The sequence below is a fragment of the Calonectris borealis genome, chromosome 23 (genome assembly GCF_964195595.1).
Source record: "Calonectris borealis chromosome 23, bCalBor7.hap1.2, whole genome shotgun sequence".
Lineage (NCBI taxonomy): Eukaryota > Metazoa > Chordata > Aves > Procellariiformes > Procellariidae > Calonectris > Calonectris borealis.
In genome coordinates, this window is record NC_134334.1 from 616,973 (window position 1) to 637,171 (window position 20,199).

Sequence of the window (20,199 nt, forward strand, 5' to 3'; positions counted from 1 at the left end):
ATATATCTTCTTGCATTGAGCGGGGAGGAAGACCTGTTGTTCTCACTTCTCCACATACTTCCTGGGGTAGGTAACATACCTTTTTCTGCTCGTGAATGGAAGTTAAAAGTTCTCTGGCCACCTCCTGGAAGGCCTCTGTGTAAATCTTTTTGTTGGAAAGAGGACAGAGATTGTTTTCCGTCTCAAATTTGTATTTGAAATGTACTTGTTAAGAACAGGTATGTTTGAAATGAAGTTGTTTGCCTTTTGTAGTAACATGGACCTCTTCAGCATGAATCCACCCAGCTGCTCATTTCAAACACTGCTATTCCAGACAAGGACACAGGGTATAATAGTCTCATTGATTCTTCTGCCATCTAGAACCATGTACTATCAAGGTTTTCAAGAAAAGAGGAAAGCAAGCGGGCGAGAAAGACAGCAATTCATTTCATTTGATTCTGACGCTGCAACTATCTCTTCCCATCTAATTTATTTCTAGGAAAAAGAGGAACAAATAAACCAGACCAAAGTGAGGAGAGATGCCAAATGGGTAAAGAGCTGAAAACGTAAAATTCAGCTGCCCTTTCTAATAAAAAGCATCAGTTATGACATAAATCCATTGGATTAATCTTGCATAGAAGCCTTGCCAGTGATTTACCAGCAAAAAGGGCAGTCCTGTTCTAGTGACACAGCAGATGGAAACGGCAGCCTTATAGTATCTACTACACAGTGCGTACGTCAACACTACCAAGGCTTTTTCATAGAGAAAAGGAATAATCGTGGCTGTTTCTCAGTCACAGTTCTGTTCTCAGTGAGTCTAGAGCAGCCTTCATTGCTTACATGTGAGAGACAGAGGGAAAAAACCCCGTATCTTGGCAGTGCATTGTTGCTCTTGACAACAAGTACCATAAATCATTTCCTGACACGTACCTGGCCCCTTTTTCTGTGCAACTGTGGTTCTCTTTGCTCAAGTCATTGTAACAGGAGAATTAGATTTCCAAAAGCAGACTTATTTGAGCCAGCCTGAAAGAGATGCTCCCTGCCCTCTAAAAAACCAAGTTCATACAATTAAGGGGTGTTCGCTTGGTTTTATTAAAAACAAAAAAACTCTCTTCAGTTGTAATTAGCTCCCGGTGCAGGATTTTACTTCACTTATGACCAGCGTTCTGTTGATCTGAAATTAAATGTAAAATGTGCAATAAATTATATTCAGCTGAAAAGTAGCCCGTGTTCCCTTTGCATTTTGAAAATAAACTCCTGAAAAGCAAGGGTTGCAAGTTTTGTAGATGTAACTGCACCCTCTGTCACATCCTGCTCATTGACCTCTTTTGATCTCTTGTATCTGTAACCAGTTGAACTGGGCAGAAATCTCCACCAGAAATTTCTTTTTCATGTCTTGTCACTGCATGAAGTCTGTATGGTCAAGAGTGAGAGCCAGTCTGTAGTGACTAGGCTGTGGCAAAATACTCCCAGGAGGAGTACCGGGAATTAAGTTATGCATAAGCAAGTGCAAAATGGTGACAACACATTTACTACTAATTACCAAGAAGAATCTTGGCATAGCCCTGTATCTAGAGCAATGACACTGCAGAGTGGTTTCATGAAAAAAGTTTGCACAATAAAACAATTCTTGTTTCTGACAACTTCCTGAGATACAGTTTCTGCTGTCATGAAAGTGTTTTCTTGCATATTGTCTACATTAAAATGTAGAGAAATAGCCATGTGATTTTAAAAACTGATTCAATACTTCAAGATGTCCCATGGTATTGCTACACTTGAAAAATAACATTTCTGAGAGGCAGAGTGCATTGTTTCTACTCCAGCAGTTAAAACCTGTAACAGGGTGGCATCTTTGGGTGCAAACTTTAAAATGCAATAGAAACATGAGTTGACACATTCGTCTCTAATTGACCCAGCAAATGCGTAAAATGAGAATATGGGAACGCATGCCAGCCTTTTCAGCCAGAGCTTTTAAACTGGAAATTCTTGAGGTGGAGGTACAGGTTTTAGAGTCTTGCCTTGTCTTCCCGTGCATGCTCTCGTCTTTGACAACCATGTCCCGGGGTGGCCCAGCCAGTGTAAGGCTACAAGGACCAGAGCTCCAGGCACCAGTTCTGCTGTAAAAACCATCTAAACCTCCTCCTGTGCAAATCAACCAGTACATTCATACCTGAAGATAGCTCAGCTGCCTGGCCAGGGCTTGGAGTCAAGCAGGTGCTTTCCACTTAATCACAGCTGTGTTCTTGTCAGAGAACTGACTTGGTTCTCCTGCCTTCCCCCTCTATGCTGTCTTCCCCTAGCACCTCGGAATTATCTCTCTCTCTAATTGCAAAGAAGTTTGTGCAAGGGACAGATGAACCTTAACTTTGTACTTTGAACATCTGAATTTGCAACTCTCGTTAAAGTAAAATCCCTCATGATTAATCCTGACACAGGCCTTGCTCCGTTCCCTGGCTAAACATCATAAAAAGTATATAGCTTGTTTTTTCCTGCCAGATCAGCTCACCAAGGAGTCAGACTCTTGCTTTTCCCTTCCCTTCAGGTACCGTGAGTGCCCTTTCCCATCCATGAGGCTGCTGCAGCAGGTTGTCTGCAGTAGTTAATGCGTGAGCTCCATTTTTGCTTCCCTGTAGTGTTTGTAATTGTCAAGTGTTGCTGAATTGTGTCCACACAGTGGAGTTCACTGCCTGTCCTGTCTGTCTCCTCCCTTGGAGCCAGGTATTGGGTCAGTCTCTCCTGCTGAATACTTACTGCAGCCCACCTCCTCCTCTCTTCCTTATTTGCTATCAGTGCAATGTTTTAAAGAGACAGTAAGAATAGCCCCACTTGAGAAACCGCTACTTTCAACACCGTTTCTGCTCTGTGAGAAGCTGCAATTTTGCAGCTACAACTCCTCTGGGACTTCTGTTTATCACTCCATATAATACAATATTAAAAATAGAATTAAAATAGAAGCTACAAGCAAGCAGAGCTTAGCTTCTAATATGATCCAGTGCCATTTCCAAGAGTTGAGCCATCTTTTAAGTTTGCTGAAGTGTTAAGGCTGCTGCTTTGAATGCAGCTGGCTGAGCAGCAGTGCCTTTGAGGTTGTGGCATGTACGGGAGCTGAGGGGTGGCACCAGCATCCCTTTGGCGGTTTGGGGTCTTCAGTGCCGCCCTGTGGAGGGATGGGTGGGAGGGAAGGAGCTCTCCTTCAGCACAGCTCCCAGAGGGTTTAAAGGGATTTTGGTTTGGGTCTGGCTGAGCAGGCCAGTCCTCGTGAGGCAGGTGCAGCACAGCCCAAGGTCTGTTTCTGAGTCCTGCAGGGACCTGGCTGTGGGCAAGTGGGACAGGCATGGGGTCACCTTGGCCAGCAGTCTCACCTGGTGCGATTTGCCCTGCCCCACGGCCGGCTTCTGCGCACCAAGCCTGGCTTTCAGGCGCTCTCCACAAAGGACCCCTGCTAGGGCTGTGCACTGCCGACGCCGTTGGCATCCTGACCCAAGCCCCCTCCCCCCAGGCTCGCACCAGCCTTCACACCTTTCGGCAGGTCCCTGTCAGCGAGCCCAGTGCAGCGTCCCGGCTGCCTTCGGCCACTCTGGGCTCCTGCAGCAGCAGGCATCGCCTGCCTCCCACCGCTCCAGCCTGCCCCGTGCTTGTCCCTGCACCAGCGACGGGGCTCCACCACAATTTACCTTACCCACAGCAGAGGCTGGGCAAGGAGCAACTGCTGCAGGGAGAGGTGGGGATACCTGTCAGCACATGAAAGATATGTTTGCAACACTTCTTATCCATACCTGACTTTGTGTATCGTTTAGGGAAGAGTGCTTGAAGTGTCAAGTCTTGCTGCTGCCTGGCACAACTGCTTTACACACCAGTAAATCGTAAGAGCAGACTCCTGAGTTCGGAATAAAACAAAATCATTGTTCACTTGTTTCACATTTAAGAAAAAAACGTGGTTCATTAAAACAGTTTTAATGAAAAAATAAAGTTCTGAATTAAACTATAATTATACATGGCTGAAAGTGATGAACTAAAAGAATGGAGATGTTACTTTTTTCTCTCTGCTGATACTGTAACGTGCTGGACTTGTCAAACACCATCTATCGGGATAAATCTGAAAAGGTAACAGAACAAGAGTCAGTCTCACATTGATTAGTATCGAACCTCTATGAAAAAGAGGCAGTTTGCTTGGCAGTTCACCATTTCTCCCATAAAAGCTTCAGGAAGGTGTTCCACGGAGGTCCAGTTGAATTGCAGACACGCTGTGAAGACAGAGATACCAATTTTCAGAGCAGGTCCAACCCTTACGCAGCTTGCGACCAGGATCTTCCAAAGCCTTTCTGTTTGCAGGGTGAAATGGCAGCATTTGAGAACTTTGGTTATTTTTCTGGCTGCAAAGAACAGTCAGGCAGCCATGAGGGGCAAGTCTTTGGCAAACTCCTCAGTGGTTCCACATAGCTCCTGGAAGGCAGCGTACCACGGTCATGGTCTTAAGATTTTACAGAAGCTGGAGCTGGTTTTCAGAACCCAGAGTCACTTGTTGCAGCTCGGCAGAATGGGATTTTTATAAAGAAGCAGGACTGAAGAACAGTTGCACGTCGTGCAGCTCCGTCATCCTGACCCAGGCCGGCAGACCTTTCTCACCCCTGTGTCCCACGCAGCGGAGCCCCAGGGCACTGCAGTGCTCGACTGTCTGCCTGAAGCTTTGGCAGCCCGTGTCAGATATCTGAAGGAGGGTACCTGACTCTGTGTACTGGAAGGGCCCGTGGTCATCACCAGGATGCATCTCCTGATGAGCCAGTACTCGGATAAGGCGGTGGTCTAATGCGGTGTATCTGCAGGACTAACGTGGACACATACCTCGCTTCAGCCGCAGCACCAGGCAGTGACTCCCCTTGCCTCACAGTCTCCCCAGACAGAGCACACATTGTTCATCAGCCATAACTTCAGAGAAATACCTCAACATGTGAACCGAATTTGTTTGATACATACGGCTCGCTCTGTTTGGTCATCAAGGAACAACGCCGCTATCTCAGTGGCCTTGCGTACAAGCCTCGACTGCCCATCATGTTTCTGCACAGATTTCCCTCAGGCTGCGGCCCCAGGAAGTCCCATCGAGGGACCGCAGAATCGGCGGGGGCCTCGGTGCTCTCCTGTCGTCCCCCGCACGGGATGGATCTTCATTGCACTTCATCTTGCTAGCTGCAGAGCCTGCACTTGCTTTTATCTATATAATTTGCAACCAATAGGTTAAAGATTCTGTTTTTTTGATTACAAATCCAGTCTCAAAAAACAAACAGTGAAAACAAAAGTCAACTCAGCTATAGTACTCGGATGGAAATGACCAAATCCCAAACCAGACCTGCCAGGTTCTAAGTTTACTATGGCCCGTTTTACAGTCCACATTTGAATTCTGGGCTGAGAAAAGGGAGAGTCATCATCTTCTTAAAACAGCACCTTAGAGTTTAAACGAAGGGCCGGGAAACAGAGCAAACGGTATCCCCCCATACAGACATTTGAGCCGATCATGCAAAACAAAGTCACAAAAAATCACCGTAAGAAGAGACCTTCTAGGAAGAAATCCGATGTCACTAATCCCCAGCGCTGCCTGTCCAGAAAAAGGGCCGCTCTCTTCCTTTAAATGCGCCGGTCCGTCGGCGCAGGAAGAAGTCCCATTTTCACTTGAACGATGTCAAATCACAGAACTCCCCTACTGCCCGGGCCTGCTGAAGAGGAGGCAGATCGCGCAGAGGTCGGTATGCATTGATGCTCACTCCTATGGAGCCTTAGAATATCTAAGATTGATATATACGGACAAATGGGCAGGTATAATATTACATTAAAATTAAAACACATGGCCATTTACTTTTCAGACTCTTCACACAGATTCCCTCCTCCTCCCTCTTTGGAGGAGGAGGAGTTTCCTAGCACAGAGAAGGTTTGCAGTTTCCCGATGGGATGAGAAAACATACGTGGCAAAGGTATTATACATTCCCCAGACATCACCCAATTCATAGTTGTAACCGGACAAAACCCCACCGAACCCAGAGAGCTTAGTCTGTCCCTTGAGCTAATCGGTATCTAGCAGCAGTTTTGACCAGTCGGCCTCTTCCAGCCCTGGCTGCCCACGACTTGGCGATTCCTCGTCCCTGTTAGCGCAGGCCGGCCGAGCAGCCCTTCAGCCTGAGCAGCAGCAGTTCGGGGGAGCTCTCCCCGGCCTCCCGGCCAGCGTCCACAGCTCGCCCGCCCGCTCAAGCAGCGCACCAGCACGCGCCTCCCTCCCCTAGTCCAGAAAGCGCCTGCGCGAGCCCGTCCGGGAGCGGTTCGAACGGCGAATGTCAAACTTGGAGTCCCGGCACTTCTGGCATATGTAGACCTCTGGGACGTTCGACTTGCGGATTTTGGCGCAGGAGAGGTGGATCCAGGTGTGGCACTCGTTACACTCGATCATCGGCCGCCCGGCGAAAGGCTTCATGCAGAAGCAAGTGACTAGGTCCCACGAGTCGTCATCTGCAAAGAGAAACAGCAAGCTATGTTTTCAATGGTCAACAGCTCTCACCCGCACCAGGAATTTACTCTCCTTTCATGCTAAATTAACTACCTGGGTTTCAAAGACAGGCACTTTGCTGATTTTTCCAGGTCTCTTGCACGGGAAGAGACTCTCAGCAGTACAAGAGAGGCCGTAATCCAGGAGAGGAGAACTGGCTGCTTCTCTTAAGTCGCAGCTTTTCACTCAGTTTATCGCAAAAGCAGCCAACCAACCCCCCCCTTCCCTGCAAAAACCCAGCCGCTACTTAATTTTGCCCAGGCAGTGCACCTTGGCGTTATCCTCATGCTACAAGTAAAGTACCAGAGAGATCGGCAAGAGCACCACCGCTTCCATGTGGCTAATCCTCTTTTGACAGCCAGGTCACCTACCCGAATCCACCATGATGTCCTCGTCGTCGCCAGTGCCGTCCTCATCCCGAAAGACCACTTGCTTGCCCTGCCGAATGACCGTTCGTTTGCCCACACTCTGGATCTCCACTGTCTGCTCGGCCGTCACGGCAGGGTAGGAGACGCTGGAAGGCGTGTCGGAGTCCCACACCGAGCAGTGCTCAGTCGCAGACTGGGGGTCGCCCTCAGACGAGGGGCTCATCGGCGTCTCTACGTAAGAGTCCTCCGCTTCCAGCTCCAGCAGCTTCTCCTCGTAGTCCTCCTCTGCAGGCACCTCCGTTTCCCTCCTCTTCAGCTTTTTCTTCTTCCTGATCTTATCGATTTGCTTTCGCTCCGGCAGGAAGTTGCCAGGTTTTGCCCGCTGGAACAGGGAACCGTACGGTTTCGCTCGCTTAAGCTGACTAAAGTTCTTTCTGTTCTTGGCGGGCAGAGAAACGGAAGAGGGAATGTCGTTGAACCGGGGATCCCAGCTATCGCTGTCAATCGTGCCTCCGGTGCTGTTGGGAGGGCTGGGGCTGTTCCTCAGCGGCGTTTCCTGGAAAACGTCGAGCAAGCGGATAAAAGCATTAATTCGGAGCCGACTCGCGTGCGGCACTGAGGCACTGCGCCCTTTCCCCTGAGGCGCTGCTGATCTCGCCCAAGTCCAAGCTGCCGCTCTCCCCATGCGCCGCCCCATAACCTGCGCTGCCACAGGGATCTCCAGCCGGGCAGAGCCGCAGCCCGGAGCTACCCAGGCCCCGGCAAGGCTGACCGAGTGATTCTGGGATCCATACTTTTTTCACCCCGCCCAAAAAGCAGCCACCCATCACATCACTTCAAGCCCTCCCAGCTGCGATGGTTCCCCCTTTTGTCTCGGACTCGGCGCGGAGGCGTAACCTTCTCGCCGTGTCTGATTCTGCTGAAAAGCCCAGCAGACGCTGCTGCGCAGGACCCGCTCGCCCGCGGGCCCGGGGAGGGCGCCCGCCCGGTGCCCGGTGCCCGCTCACCTCCTGCGGGTAGGGGATGTAGCCGGCGTAGGCCAGGACGAAGGTGCAGAACTTGTTGAAGTCTTCCACGGTCCGGTGCCGCCGGGAGGCAGGAGAGAAGTCCTGCGGGGGAAGGCGGGGGGCGGTCAGCGGCGGCCGCGGGGCCGGGCACGGCGGGGGGGGAGGCGCCGCCGCCGCCGCTCCCCGCAGCCGGGCCCCGCCCGCCGCCGCTCCCCGCACCGCCCCACCCCCACCCCCCGCGGCGGCGGTAACCGGGCAGCGCCGCCGCCCCGCCTCCCCCGACCCCCGCACCCCCGGTCTCGGTACCGGGCCCTCAAGCGGGCCGCCCCCCCGCGGCAGGACACGGCGGGGCGCGCCGCCGCCATTCCTCGCCCCGGCGCTCCGCGCTCGGGCGGCACAAGATGGCCCCGGTCCCGCGGCGGGGCGGCGGCAGGGAGCGGGCACCGGCGGCCGGCCGGGCCGGGCCGGGCGGCGGGAGACGCCGCCCCCACCCCACGGGGCCCCGGCTCACCTCCGGGGCGAACGGGGAGGCGCAGGAGTCGGAGTCCATGTCCTGGCGCGGGAGGCGGAGGCGGGGCCGGGGCGGCAGCGGCGGCGGCAGCAACCGGGCAGCGCCGACACCCGCGAACCGCTCGGTACCGGCGGGAGGCGGCGAAGGGGCGGCCGCCCGCGCGGGGGCCGCTGGGAACGGTAGTCCGCCCGCGCGGGGAGTGCTGGGAACGGTAGTCCGCCCGCGCGGGGGCTGCCGGGAGCCGTAGTCCGGGCGTGCGCGGGGGCGGCCGCGGGGGCCGCCGGGAGCGGCAGTCTGGGCACGGCCGCGGGAGGGCGGGGCGGGGCGGGGCGGGGCCGGGCCGGGGCGGCGGCGGGCAGTGGAGCGGAGCGGAGCGGAGCGGTGAGCCCAGCGGTGAGCCCGGTGGGGGGGAGGTTTACCGCGGGGCAGGGCCGGGCCGGTAACGGCGGGGAAGGGCAGCGGCGGGCAGGGCAGCGGCAGGCAGGGCGGCCGCCTGTTGCCAACTCGTGAGCCTCGACCCCGGGCTCGAAGGGCTCCGCTGGAAGCTGCCCCCCCCCCGGCGCCTTGCCAGCAGCATCCGAGCCCTCCGTCCGGCGGCGACAGCTGCTTCCAGCCCCGCCGTGCTTGGGAGCGCGGCCCGCCCTCGCCGCCCCGGCCGGCCGCCCGGCTCCCGTCTCGCTCCGCCCCACCGCGGCCTCCCTGCTCGCCCCGCCTGCTCTCGCACCCGCGCCCTTCTCCCCGCGCCGTCTGCCGGCCGTTGTTCCCGGCGCCCGGCCCCGAGTGGTGCAACGCAGAGCTCGCAGCCTTCGTTTTTGTCCGGCCCGTTGTAGCCGTCGGGACCGCAGGGCCATGGCCCGGCCGCGGCTTGGGCCCCCGAAGTGCTGCTTGGCACAAAGCAGATCCCAGAGAGGGACCTGAAGCGGCAGCCTCGGTTTTAGGGACCTGTCCCCCCTTCTTTAGACTGCTTTCTCTGCTGCCGCCGCGTTCCAGCTCTCTAACGGTAAGCGCAGTTCATTCTCTACGTGGAGGAATCCTGTTCCGCACCCATATGTACTCTGTTGAGTATTATGTGGGTTCCATATGACCGTTGCATCCAAAAAAGCTGAAAACGCCATGAGTTTAGCGAAGAAGAATTTATTTTACTCCTACGATATTTAGTTGACTGGACGTGATTAGCGAGCTAGCTGGATGTGAGCAGGGACGGGGAAGCCTGGCAGGAGACCAGCCGTAAGTCTTTTGGCCAAAATGCTGGAGGTCTCCAGATTTACATAGCCGAGCCTTGCCTTTGATAACGGGCAGCACCACAGAGCCGGGAGGTCAGAGAGAGGGAACCCCTGCCTCGGCACCTCACTTTTGAGGAAGACCCTGCTGTCCTCCTCGAATAGCGGCGGGGGCTGCTCCCACTGGGCACCCCATCCGAGAGACGAGGCGCCCGGGGGCTTAGGCGCAACGTTCACAAAGCTACCGGGTTCGCAAAGCTCTGCCCGGCTCTTGGGAGGCTGCCTTAATCCTGGGAAACTTCAACACGGGCTTCTTAAAAATATAATTAGACTAAGCAGGGAAGGCTGCTGGCAGCGCCAGCACATTATGCAACTGCTGCTCCTCCGTGACGGGGAAAGGAGGATGTTTTTGAGGGCTGTTTAGTTTGTCCCGCTTCCCAGTCAGAGGACATTTTTCCCTGTGCTAACCCACCTTTTCTTTTTTTCTTCCCCCTTCTTTTTTCTTTTTTTTTTCTTTCTTTTTTTTTTTTTTCTCTCTGTCCTGCAAGCGGCTCTTGGGGTTGAATTCCAAGGGGCTCCGCGCAGGGCGTGACACAGCGTGTGCTCTCCAACAGGCACGGCATGGCGGCGAGCACAGGCAGCAGTGGCGGTGGGACAGCGGCAGCGACGGGGGAGCCGGCACATGCTGTGTCGCTGCTGCGGGGGCTGAGCGCGCTGCGAGCGGAGCGGAGCCTGCTGGACGTGACGGTGGTGGCGGGCGGCCGGGAGTTTGGGGCACACCGTGCCGTCCTGGCCGCTGCCTCTGGCTACTTCCGCGCCATGTTTGGCGGAGCGCTGCGGGAGTCGCGGGCCGAGCGAGTGCGGCTGCACGGCGTTGAGCCCGAGTGCCTGGCGCGCCTCCTCGACTTCGCCTACACCGGCCGGGTGGGCGGGCTGGGCCCCGACATCGCCGAGCGCCTGCTGCGTGCCGCTGACCTGCTGCAGTTCCCTGCTGTCAAGGAGGCCTGCGGCGCCTGGCTGGCGCGCCAGCTGGAGCCCGCCAACGCCCTGGACATGCAGGACTTTGCCGAGGCCTTCGCCTGCCCGGCACTGGCGGCCGCCGCCCACCGCTTCGTCCTGCGGCACGTGGGCGAACTGGGTGCCCAGCTGGAGCGGCTGCCACTGCCGCGGCTCCTCTCCTACCTGCGCGATGACGGGCTCTGCGTCCCCAAGGAGGAGGCTGCCTTCCAGCTGGCGCTGCGCTGGGTGCGCGCTGATCCCGCCGCCCGCGCCCCGCTGCTGCCCCAGCTCCTGGCCCATGTCCGCCTGCCCTTCGTGCGCCGCTTCTACCTGCTGGCCCATGTGGAGGGCGAGCCGCTGGTGGCCCGCTGCCCGCCCTGCCTGCGCCTCCTGCGCGAGGCCCGCGACTTCCAGGCTGCCCGCCTCGACCGCCATGACCGGGGACCCTGTGCCCGCATGCGCCCCCGGCCCTCCACCGGCCTGGCTGAGATCCTTGTCCTCGTCGGTGGCTGCGACCGCGACTGCGACGAACTCGTCACTGTCGACTGCTACAACCCACGCACCGGCCACTGGCGCTACCTGGCCGAGTTCCCTGAGCACCTTGGCGGGGGATACAGCGTTGCCGCGCTGGGCAACGACATCTACGTCACCGGTAAGGTGTGCGGGGCACAAAAGCACCATTAAAAACGTGGGGTTTAGCAGCAAGACTTGGCTTTTCTCGGGGTAGCAGAGAGTTTGAAACTCTGCTCGGGCTTAGTACGACTGCAGCCTGAAGACAGGCATAGGGAGTCCTGGAGTCGGTGCTGGATTTAGCAGCTGGTCTCAATCCGGGAAGTATTTTGTCATGACTAATGCTCCTGAGCATGCAGGCAGAAGTCGCAGATCTTGCACTGGTAGAACTTTCTAACCGCTCACTCTGGGGGACAGGAGTGACTTCAGAGGGTTTTGAGTTTCTGTCTGCGAAGAAGGTGTTTGGGTTCAGAGCCCCGTGAATCACAAGCCAAGCGTGTGCCGGAGGCAGAGGCGTGTCAGAAAGCCCCGGGTTCCTCAGCCAGCCAGCGCCTATGAGTCACGGTACCTTCCCCAGCACAAATCCTGCCTCCTCGCAGTCCACTGGGGCTATAATTACTTCTGTCAAGGTGACACAGATGTGTAAATTTGGCTGTTAATCTGCATGTAGATGCCTCCTTTGAATTACATCCCTGTAGCTGGAGCAGCAGCCCTGCGATGGCTGTAACAAACCAGGCACTGTAGAACAGCTTGCTCTGGGTGTGCAGGATGCGCTGACAAAGATTTTAAGGTCAGGTCAAATGCAGGTGAACAGAGAACTGTTCATTCGCTAGTCACGAGCAAAAAACAAGACTCTGCTTTAAGGGCAGAGTTGTAAAAATGGTGGCTACCACACAGCTCATTTGTACGGACGCTCTTATATCCTGTGGGAGCTTTCGGGAGCAATCCCAGGTGGGTCTGGGGGCGTCGATACTGCCGGGAGCCCCGTGCTTCGGCAAGGCTGCCGCTGGCGGGGACCTTCGGTCGTTCTGCTTAGTGTCAGCATCGCAGCGCGGGGAGGGTTGGAAGGTTTCCGTGCTGCTGGCGGTAACGCTGCCTTGGCAACCAGGTGCTGGTGAGCGTTAGTCTCCACTATGTCACAGCAGCTTCTGGATAGCGACAGAGCAGGGGTTGCAAAATGGGAGAGAAAATTGTTATTTGGAAGGATGGAGATAGTCAAACCTGGGAAACTCGTTTTGAGTCGTGGCTGAGTACAGACTAGGAATGACAAGGGAGAAATCCTTCCTGGCGTGCTGGGAAACAAACAGTGCAAAACTTCCATTAAAATCCTCGCAGTGCACACTACTGTGGTCCCTCAGTACTGAAATATTTTCATAACGTACAGCCCTGGGAAGCAAAAAGTGTATGTGTGTGTGTATTAAGAAGGTGTAGCTGGAAGACATAACAAAGATCCCGGTCCCGAGCCAAGTCCTCTCCTCTGTCACACCATAGTACTTCCCTTTGCGAAACCACACTTTGAAATGTGGCGTGCTGTGCTGCAGGAGGATCGGACGGGTCGAGGCTGTACGACTGCGTCTGGAGGTACAATTCCAGTGTGAACGAGTGGACGGAGGCGTCTCCCATGCTGAAAGCCAGAGAATACCACAGCTCCACAGTCCTGGACGGGCTTCTGTACGTGATCGCCTCTGACAGCACGGAGCGCTACGACCACTCGGTGGACAGCTGGGAGGCTCTGCAGCCCATGCTGTACCCCATGGACAACTGCTCCACCACCTCGTGCCGCGGCAAGCTGTTCGCCATAGGCTCCCTGGCTGGCAAAGAATCCATGGTTATGCAGTGCTACGACCCCGACAGCGACCTCTGGTCCCTCGTGAACTGCGGCCACCTGCCCCCCTGGTCCTTCGCCCCAAAGACCGTCACTCTCAACGGCCTCATGTACTTCATAAGGTGAGTAGCGGGAGCAATAACCTCCCTCCCCACGTCCCCACGAGGCAAGCCCAGAGCTCCCCCAGGAAGGTGTGCGGATTTTGTGGGTCGTCATAGGAGAGCACTGCATTGGGAAAGCAGTGAATGATATAGAGTGAAATATATTATAGAATTGGATCATTAAAAAGGTATCACTATTGTGAAAATATATGCAATCAAATACATGAAATTATGTTGAATTTTCCCTAACTTTCGAGTTCTTGATTGTCAGCATTCTAAAAATTTTATTTTATTTTCTGATGCTGCAGGTGGGTCTCTAAACTGCCACACCTCTTTCCTTTACTTCTGTTGTAGCTAGACCTCGAAGAACTTAAAATTGTGTAAAAATGTCTGAATCTAAACCCACGGGCTGGGGAATAGCCAGGTATAAATCTGGCTGAAGTCAGCAGCGCTACTTGGAAATAGACTTCTCTGTTTTCTTGGCTTCTGGTTCAACCCCCCCTTGTTGCTATAAATAAGTGAGTAAGCTCCAAGAAAACGTTAAACTGTAGCGCAGGAGAGGACATCCTCCGTCTCAGCAGAGATAAGGGGACTGAAGATGAAATGATTGGTCACTATTTTTAAGCGCCTTTCCAAATTGGGACTTAATTTCCCATCTGAAGCTGTCCTGGTGGTGCAAATACTTCAGTTATCCACTTAATTAAAAATAAACTGAAAGGCATGCTAACGCTGAAGCATTTCATCTTGTTGTGTTGACTTTGAGCAAACATAGACTTCTGTGATGGCCTCCAGACACTTTTCTTTTTTTAATTTCCTCTTGACTTTGTGTAAAGCAGCAACTTCTACCCAAGACCTTTTATTTGATTCATTTGGGTTCAGCTGAGTGTCTTGGTTCCTGGCAGTTGTTTGCAGATAGCAGCTTGAGTCACCTGGTTTTCAGTAAAAATTGGCAGGGGTGTTCTCGCTATTCAGCTACTTGTCACAAACTGATTCTGTAGGTTTTCCTTTTTCTTATCCATTGTAAAATACTGATGATTGACACTTCAGGATTTCTGATCACTTAGGCATCTGCAGGAGTTAATGAGATTATCGGGGTCAGGTTTTTCTCCCCTCACTTCATGTGCTGCACATGGACTGCTGCTCTGTATAAAGCTGTAAGATAATCTTTGGAGGACAGAGGAATAGGTTACAAATAGAAGTTGCAAGCTGATTTTTTGGTTACTTTTAATAGCTCAGACTAAAGCTTCTGACTGATGATCCCCTCTAGTGGGGTTAGTTTTATAACTATAAACATGGCATAGCAGTGAGGCTTAGGTCTTCAGCTGCATCCTTCTTAGAGCTAACTCTGAGATGGGAGAGGAGGTCCTGGCCTGACTGTCACCAGTGCCTGGAACTGCCTTCACCCCTCATTTCCTTTCCAGTCCATCGGGGTTTTCAGCTTCATACTTGGAAGTATTTGACTCACCTCCTGCTGTTAGTTGTGAAGTGGTGTGAGCAGCAGCAGTTCTTTCAGGTACAAACGACTTGGCAGCAGCATTTAAGTCCCAAGCGCTGCTCTTGGCTCTGAGCAGTTCTGAGGAAGAAAGGTTGGTCTTCGTGCAGCTCTGTGGGGCTTGGAGTGCCCATGTTAAAGATGTTTCATTCAGGTGAGTATCAGTTCAGTTCCAGGTACATCACAGAAGTAACTCAAACCAAAGAAACTGGTTTTAAAGTGTGTATCGTATAGGTACCTTAGGAATGCTTGTCCAGAGTGTAACCAGAAAGTTCCTTGGCGCGCACCTTGGCTTCGCCACAGGCTTAGCAGACAGATTTCTCATGTAATGGTTCGCTAAACAGACACTGCTGTTGTAGGTGAGATTTCTTGTTTATTTTCACTCCCTCCCCTGCTCAGATTCATGTCAGCAATTGATAGCAATACCTTGTCACCTGCACAGTGCATGGCAATGTGCAATGTCACAATAGATACAAAGACAATAAAATATTCCTTGCAGCCTTTTGAATCCATCTGTAACAGGACTGTCTTGGAGTGACTGACAGCACTTCTCCGGCTGCCCTGACCTTGTCCTCTTCGCATTCTTGTGTCAGCGGCACGCATTTCTGTTGCAAATGTCCCTCACCTGTCACTGTCGCCCTCCTGTCTCGCGAGTGGAACGGGTGAGAGAAGCCTTGAGGGATTACACTGTCCCTGCCAGCTCTTCTCTCACATTCCTCCGGCCCGTTTAAATTCAGTGTTGGCAAAAAGCTCGAGCAGTAGGGATGCCGTTACTTTGAAGCGCATGGAGGTTTAAGCCTCTCCAGAACAGCAGTAATTTTTCTTCCAGACCGTGAAGCACTTGGCACCAAAGCCAGATTGGTCTTTGAAATGCAGGCTTGCAGAAGGTTAGTCTGTGAACACACCTACCATAGATGCAGACATAAAAAGACGACTAGATCTGAGAACGCCCTCAGGATTGCACAGCGATTTCCAACCCAGTAGTGGCATAGCTGCACGCTGGACTCCGAGTGGGGCTCGCAGTCCGGAGCAGCTCGCCCTGCCGTCTCAGGTGCAGCGACCAACTTAGGGAGGTGGAAAACAGTGCGTGCTGTCAGCTTGCGCTGTCTCCGGTCATCTTGTCTGCCTTCCCTCCTAGGCTGTGTCCTAAAACTCAGCATACACCAGAAAGTTCAGAGCGTGTTCCTTTGCCTGTAGAGAAGCTCAGAAGGGACATTTGGGCTCTCTGGGTGTAGGTCACTGGCACTGAGAATAAGAGAAGTACACCTGATACGTGGTACGTGCACAATGTCTGTGCCAGCCTGCTTCATGTGTAGGGGTGCAGCAGAGAGGTCCAGGTGTTTCCTGGCGCAGGAGAAGCCCATGCTGGAGGCTGGGGTCTGCATCAAGACCTGTGTCTTCGTACAGGAACCCTTTGGTCTCCGATATATGTAGCTGGATTGGAGCAGAAGTGCTCACGGCAGCATTTCAGGCTGCTGAACTGGGGGCTTCACAAGGTGGGAGGTTTTTAGAACACAGAAGAGTAATTTTGTGTTATCTCCCACAGAGACGACTCGGCTGAAGTGGATGTTTACAATCCAGCAAAGAATGAATGGGATAAAATCCCTGCCATGCTTCAGGTAGGATGCTTACTGACCTACTGGATACCCTTCAGCGTGAAAAATTGGCTTAATTTACCTTTGGAAAACAAGGTGCTCTTTAGATTATAACCCCTTTCACATGGAGTGCATTTAAGCCTATTGCAGTCACCTGGAAGAAAAAGTCCTGGACTGTGATTGCATAGCCGGGTGTTCAGCCGAGCACACAGGAGCTGGGCAAAGCTAGAAAACCCTGTCTCCTCCTGGTGTTTGGGCAGCGCTGGTTCAGAGCCAGAGTCAGTGGCTGGTGGGTGCTGAGCCCCGTCCAAGCGAGCAGTTGCAGGACAGTACCCGACACCTTTATCGTCTGCCTAATTGGGCAAAACCCTCCTTTCTAATTGTTGTCTATATCTATTTTTAAATTGTAGGTTCACGTTGGGGGGAGCGTGGCTGTGCTTGGTGGGAAGCTCTATGTCTCCGGTGGCTATGATAACACATTTGAACTCTCGGACGTCCTGGAAGCCTACGACCCCGAGACGCGAACGTGGAGCGTGGTAGGCCGACTCCCCGAGCCCATCTTCTGGCACGGCAGCGTCAGCATATTCCGGCAGTTCATGCCAGAAACCACGCAGGAGGACGATGGCATCACACTGGACAACACCATCAACTTGAACAGGCAGCGCCAAAACCTTCACAACCAGAACCTTAACGAGCTTCGTTAGCAGGGGAAGGTGCTGTTCCCCTGGCTTGATGCGAGTGCGTTATCCAGAACCAGTGTTGCTTTGAGAGAAGGCAGAGGCAAACCGGTGCTTGGAAACAAAAAAGTACTGATCATAGTGGGAGTGAAAACTCTGAATGTTTGATGTGCTGTTGCGGAACCGCAGCCGGCAGACAGTGAGGCCTCCGCTGCGGCGTCCCTCGGCCCTTCTCTGGGATGGGAGAAGGTGCCATGCTGCCCGCAGAGGAGACCTGAGAGGTGAACTCTGAGGAAAGCGTTCACGTTGAATGACACCGCAGCATCGCACCTTACGGCTTTTGGTCAGACACTTCACTGGGAGCTCCTTCACCCCGTAACGCTTCATTTGCCACCAAACTCCTTTCTTCAGTTTCTTTTTCGGGAGGGGATCGTCTGATGGGATGGTGATCTGGACCCCCACCTCTGTTCTGTGCCTCGGAGGAAGGCAGACTTCCTGTGCACGTCTTCCTCTGCGTTGTTAGAGGGGGAAGGGCCTTCCCAGGAGAGCTGGAGGTCTGCTAAGGGTGAGAGGTTAATACGAGAACACGGCCCTTCCTGCCCTGTTGCCGTGGCCCTTGGTTCCCATTCATGCCTTCAGAAGGAACTGACGTCCTGTAGCAGGGATCTCACTGAGGCTGGGTTATGAAGCTTCACCTTTCCCTTTGTCTGAACTTCAGTTCTTCCTGTGTTTTGGGTTTTTTTTTTTAAGTTGCAGCATTTAAACTTTTGCAGGTATTTGTTTTCCAACCCTTCCTAGCAGAGCACTTTTTCCTTCTAAGAAGAAACACCCTTATTTATCTTCTAATGGCATTCTCACAAATAGATTGTTTTCATTTCTGATCACCCCAGCTGCGCCCTCCTTTAAGGGGAAGAGGAGAAGCGAGTACCTCCCTTAGCTGGCCCGAGGAGTGACTCCTGGGGCTGGCCGCTGCTGCCCTCGGGGAGGAGCCGTTCTCCATTCCCGGTTTAACGGGGCTTGTTGATAGCGGGGCTGAACTAGGCAGAAAAAGCTGCTCCTTGTGGCGAGGGCTGTTTGCTGTCGGTTCTCCTGTGCCCAGCTCTCGGCCGGCACACTGGGTTGGGCAGATAGGCCCCGCGCAGCGAGGGCGAGTTTTTATTTCTTCACCGTTTTAAAGGAGCTAAGTCTGCATTGTGCTATTTCAGAAAAAAAAACAACTTACTGGGAAAGGTGAGCGCAGCTTCCTCAGGAGATTCACCAGAAGCTTGTAGAATTGCTGGCGATGTTTAGATATACCTTGATGCAGAATTGTTTTTAAACGCATCACCTTGTGTGGAGGAACCCACCGGACCTTTGGAGGGGTCTCGTGCCTGTCGCGCCTCCGGTTTGCAGGAGCTCTCAGGATTTGGGTAATTGGAAAAATGCCGCTGAGGTGTTTTGGCAAAGGTGTAGGAGTTAGCCAGACTGTTGCGGATTGAAAGGTAGTTATTTTATGTTTTTTTTTCTTCTTTTTGTTTGGGGTTTGCTGGGTTTTTTGGCCTGTGTAAGATTTGCCTTTATACTCGCCCAAGTGACCTAGCTAGCTTGGGCTGTATTTCCTCTGTCTACTTTAGCTGAAGAGAAGCTTCTCAAACAAGCAAACAGCTAAAACTGCGGTATGGCTCACCCGAAAACGAGCGTCGCACCTTCAGGAAAACTGAAGTGTGACAACGGCTGAAGTGTTGGCTGGATGCATTTGTTTTTTCCGTCTTTCGTTTTTAATAGGAAAAAAATTTGAATTTAAATTGAATTCAGAGATGGAAGGCCCGTATACTTGATTGCATGCCTTCTGGCTTGCGCTTGGATTGAGCAGGGTCAGAGCCCCATCTCCACAACATCAGCAACTTCACTGCTTTAAAAAAAATCTGTTTTGCCTTGAATGCTATTTTACGCCACGCTCCTCAGCTGTGGAACTTGGGAAAGCCGCTCATAAAATCTGGGTTGTTCTCCAAGTCTGAAACTTTGACAGTGCCTTGAAACCGTGGTGTGCCGGCGGAGGATCGCAGAGGGGCCCGGTTTAAAACCCTCCCCGGTGCTGCTGCAGGTGGGGGTGCGGCGGACCCCGCGTTTGGCAGAGGATCCGGGCAGGAGGGATGCGCGGGGCCCATGATTTGGCGCGGTTCCTTCGTCTCTGGAGTAATGGCTGCGTCCCACCGCGCCGACCCGCGAGGCCAAAGCAGTCCGTCCCTGTGGCGCCGTGTCATGCCTGGGGAGAGACGGCGTGCACCGTGCAGCTGAACTCACGTTGCAGACCGAAGTATTTATGCTGAACTATAAATAGTACGCACACTCTGTCTCATACTGTAGTGCTCACTGCTGGACCTGCCACCCCTGAATTCCCCAACCGGCTGAACAGTTACGGATCTGTATTTATTTTTTTGTAAAATTCATTGTGTCCGAATCTTTGAGTACGGTTTAAATACCATCCTTTGAAACAAAGGCATTTTGCATTTACAGATAATGTATTTTTATTCTCATAGTTTGTTTTTAAATTTACTTGCAGCAGTCAAGTTAAATAAAACATGTTACATAAATCTCTGTCGTCTTTGAGGGGAAGATTACCGGGAGTGTTTACTGCAATGTTTCTTATTCTAGGCCTGAGGTATGCTTAAACCGGAGACCTTCTGCCTTCTTAGTGAGTAAAAGAGGGAAACGGGAGAGAGCGCGGCTGCGATTTCGGGGCATGCGGGTCCACTCGGTGATCTTCCCCTACCCTGGGAATACTCAGGAAATGCTTCTCAATGTCACAGCAACCCTAGATCATGTTCTTTCAGACAAATACAAATCCCCACACCTAAAAACAGGAGCTTAGAGCATTGTCCAGGTCCTTGAGATAATGTGTTTCAATTTAAGTAGTAGCTTAACTATCTCAATGGTGAGAAGATACAGGTTATGCCCCACCTTTAACGTGGTAAAGAAACAGCAGTTAGCAGAAGCTTGAGAAAACAAAGTAGAAATAAGGCACAAATTTAACAAATTTAAGGAGGAAACAGTCCTTTTGGCAAGTGTTTAAGGAACGGGGCAGAGCCGCACTTTCTTCGGGAAGGTAAGCTTTAATAGTGAGCTTTTAGACTCAAAGGCAGAGCTGCAGGCGCAAGGTGAGAGCGCTGGAGGAAAGGGGAGGCGAGCGCCAGCCATCCCTCCCCTTAACAGGAGCTCGTTAAAAAGCAATTCACAGTATTACACACAGAGTTCTCAGTCACATCCCGCCTCATACAGCATATGTACATTTATTTAAGTAGCCATTCTGAGTAGCTTCGCATTTGTTGCTTCATTTGAGACCTGATTATAACTTCATTATAACTTCATTTCCCTGCAACCCGGGGTGGGAGCTTTGTGGGGACGGA

General features: G+C 52.9%; 2 protein-coding genes across 5 annotated transcripts; one reads left to right on the forward strand and one right to left on the reverse strand.

The window, feature by feature from the left end:
* Window positions 1–1,968: 1,968 nt before the first annotated feature.
* PHF13 (PHD finger protein 13) lies at window positions 1,969–8,557 on the reverse strand. Its single transcript, XM_075172156.1, has 4 exons — window positions 8,395–8,557; window positions 7,884–7,985; window positions 6,880–7,432; window positions 1,969–6,471 (listed from the first exon to the last, which is right to left on the reverse strand). Exons 1-4 carry the CDS (start codon window positions 8,431–8,433, stop codon window positions 6,245–6,247), a joined length of 921 nt encoding a protein of 306 aa, XP_075028257.1. The 5' UTR covers window positions 8,434–8,557; the 3' UTR covers window positions 1,969–6,244.
* A 170-nt stretch (window positions 8,558–8,727) lies between these two features.
* KLHL21 (kelch like family member 21) lies at window positions 8,728–19,386 on the forward strand. 4 transcript variants are annotated; one of them, XM_075172149.1, is made up of 5 exons: window positions 8,728–8,787; window positions 10,163–11,265; window positions 12,665–13,070; window positions 16,088–16,160; window positions 16,547–19,386. In XM_075172149.1, the coding sequence occupies exons 2-5, from the start codon at window positions 10,236–10,238 to the stop codon at window positions 16,838–16,840; spliced, it is 1,803 nt and encodes a 600-aa protein (XP_075028250.1). In that variant the 5' UTR covers window positions 8,728–8,787; window positions 10,163–10,235; the 3' UTR covers window positions 16,841–19,386. The 4 variants fall into 4 exon arrangements, with proteins under 4 accessions (XP_075028250.1, XP_075028252.1, XP_075028249.1 ...); XM_075172151.1 differs by having other exon boundaries at window positions 8,737–8,787; window positions 10,229–11,265; XM_075172148.1 differs by lacking the exon at window positions 8,728–8,787 and adding an exon at window positions 9,178–9,394.
* Window positions 19,387–20,199: the final 813 nt, after the last annotated feature.

What these genes read in the sequence shown, in the direction of transcription:
- PHF13 (XM_075172156.1), bottom strand. Translation starts at nt 8,433, where the DNA reads ATGGACTCCGACTCCTGCGCCTCCCCGTTCGCCCCGGAG. An exon ending in CCTCCCCGTTCGCCCCGGAG is followed by an intron (nt 7,986 to 8,394) that starts GTGAGCCGGGGC and finishes CTTCCCCCGCAG; the next exon opens with GACTTCTCTCCTGCCTCCCG. An exon ending in ACATCCCCTACCCGCAGGAG is followed by an intron (nt 7,433 to 7,883) that starts GTGAGCGGGCAC and finishes GACGTTTTCCAG; the next exon opens with GAAACGCCGCTGAGGAACAG.
- KLHL21 (XM_075172149.1), top strand. Translation starts at nt 10,236, where the DNA reads ATGGCGGCGAGCACAGGCAGCAGTGGCGGTGGGACAGCGGCAGCGACG. An exon ending in CAACGACATCTACGTCACCG is followed by an intron (nt 11,266 to 12,664) that starts GTAAGGTGTGCG and finishes GCTGTGCTGCAG; the next exon opens with GAGGATCGGACGGGTCGAGG. An exon ending in AAATCCCTGCCATGCTTCAG is followed by an intron (nt 16,161 to 16,546) that starts GTAGGATGCTTA and finishes TTTAAATTGTAG; the next exon opens with GTTCACGTTGGGGGGAGCGT.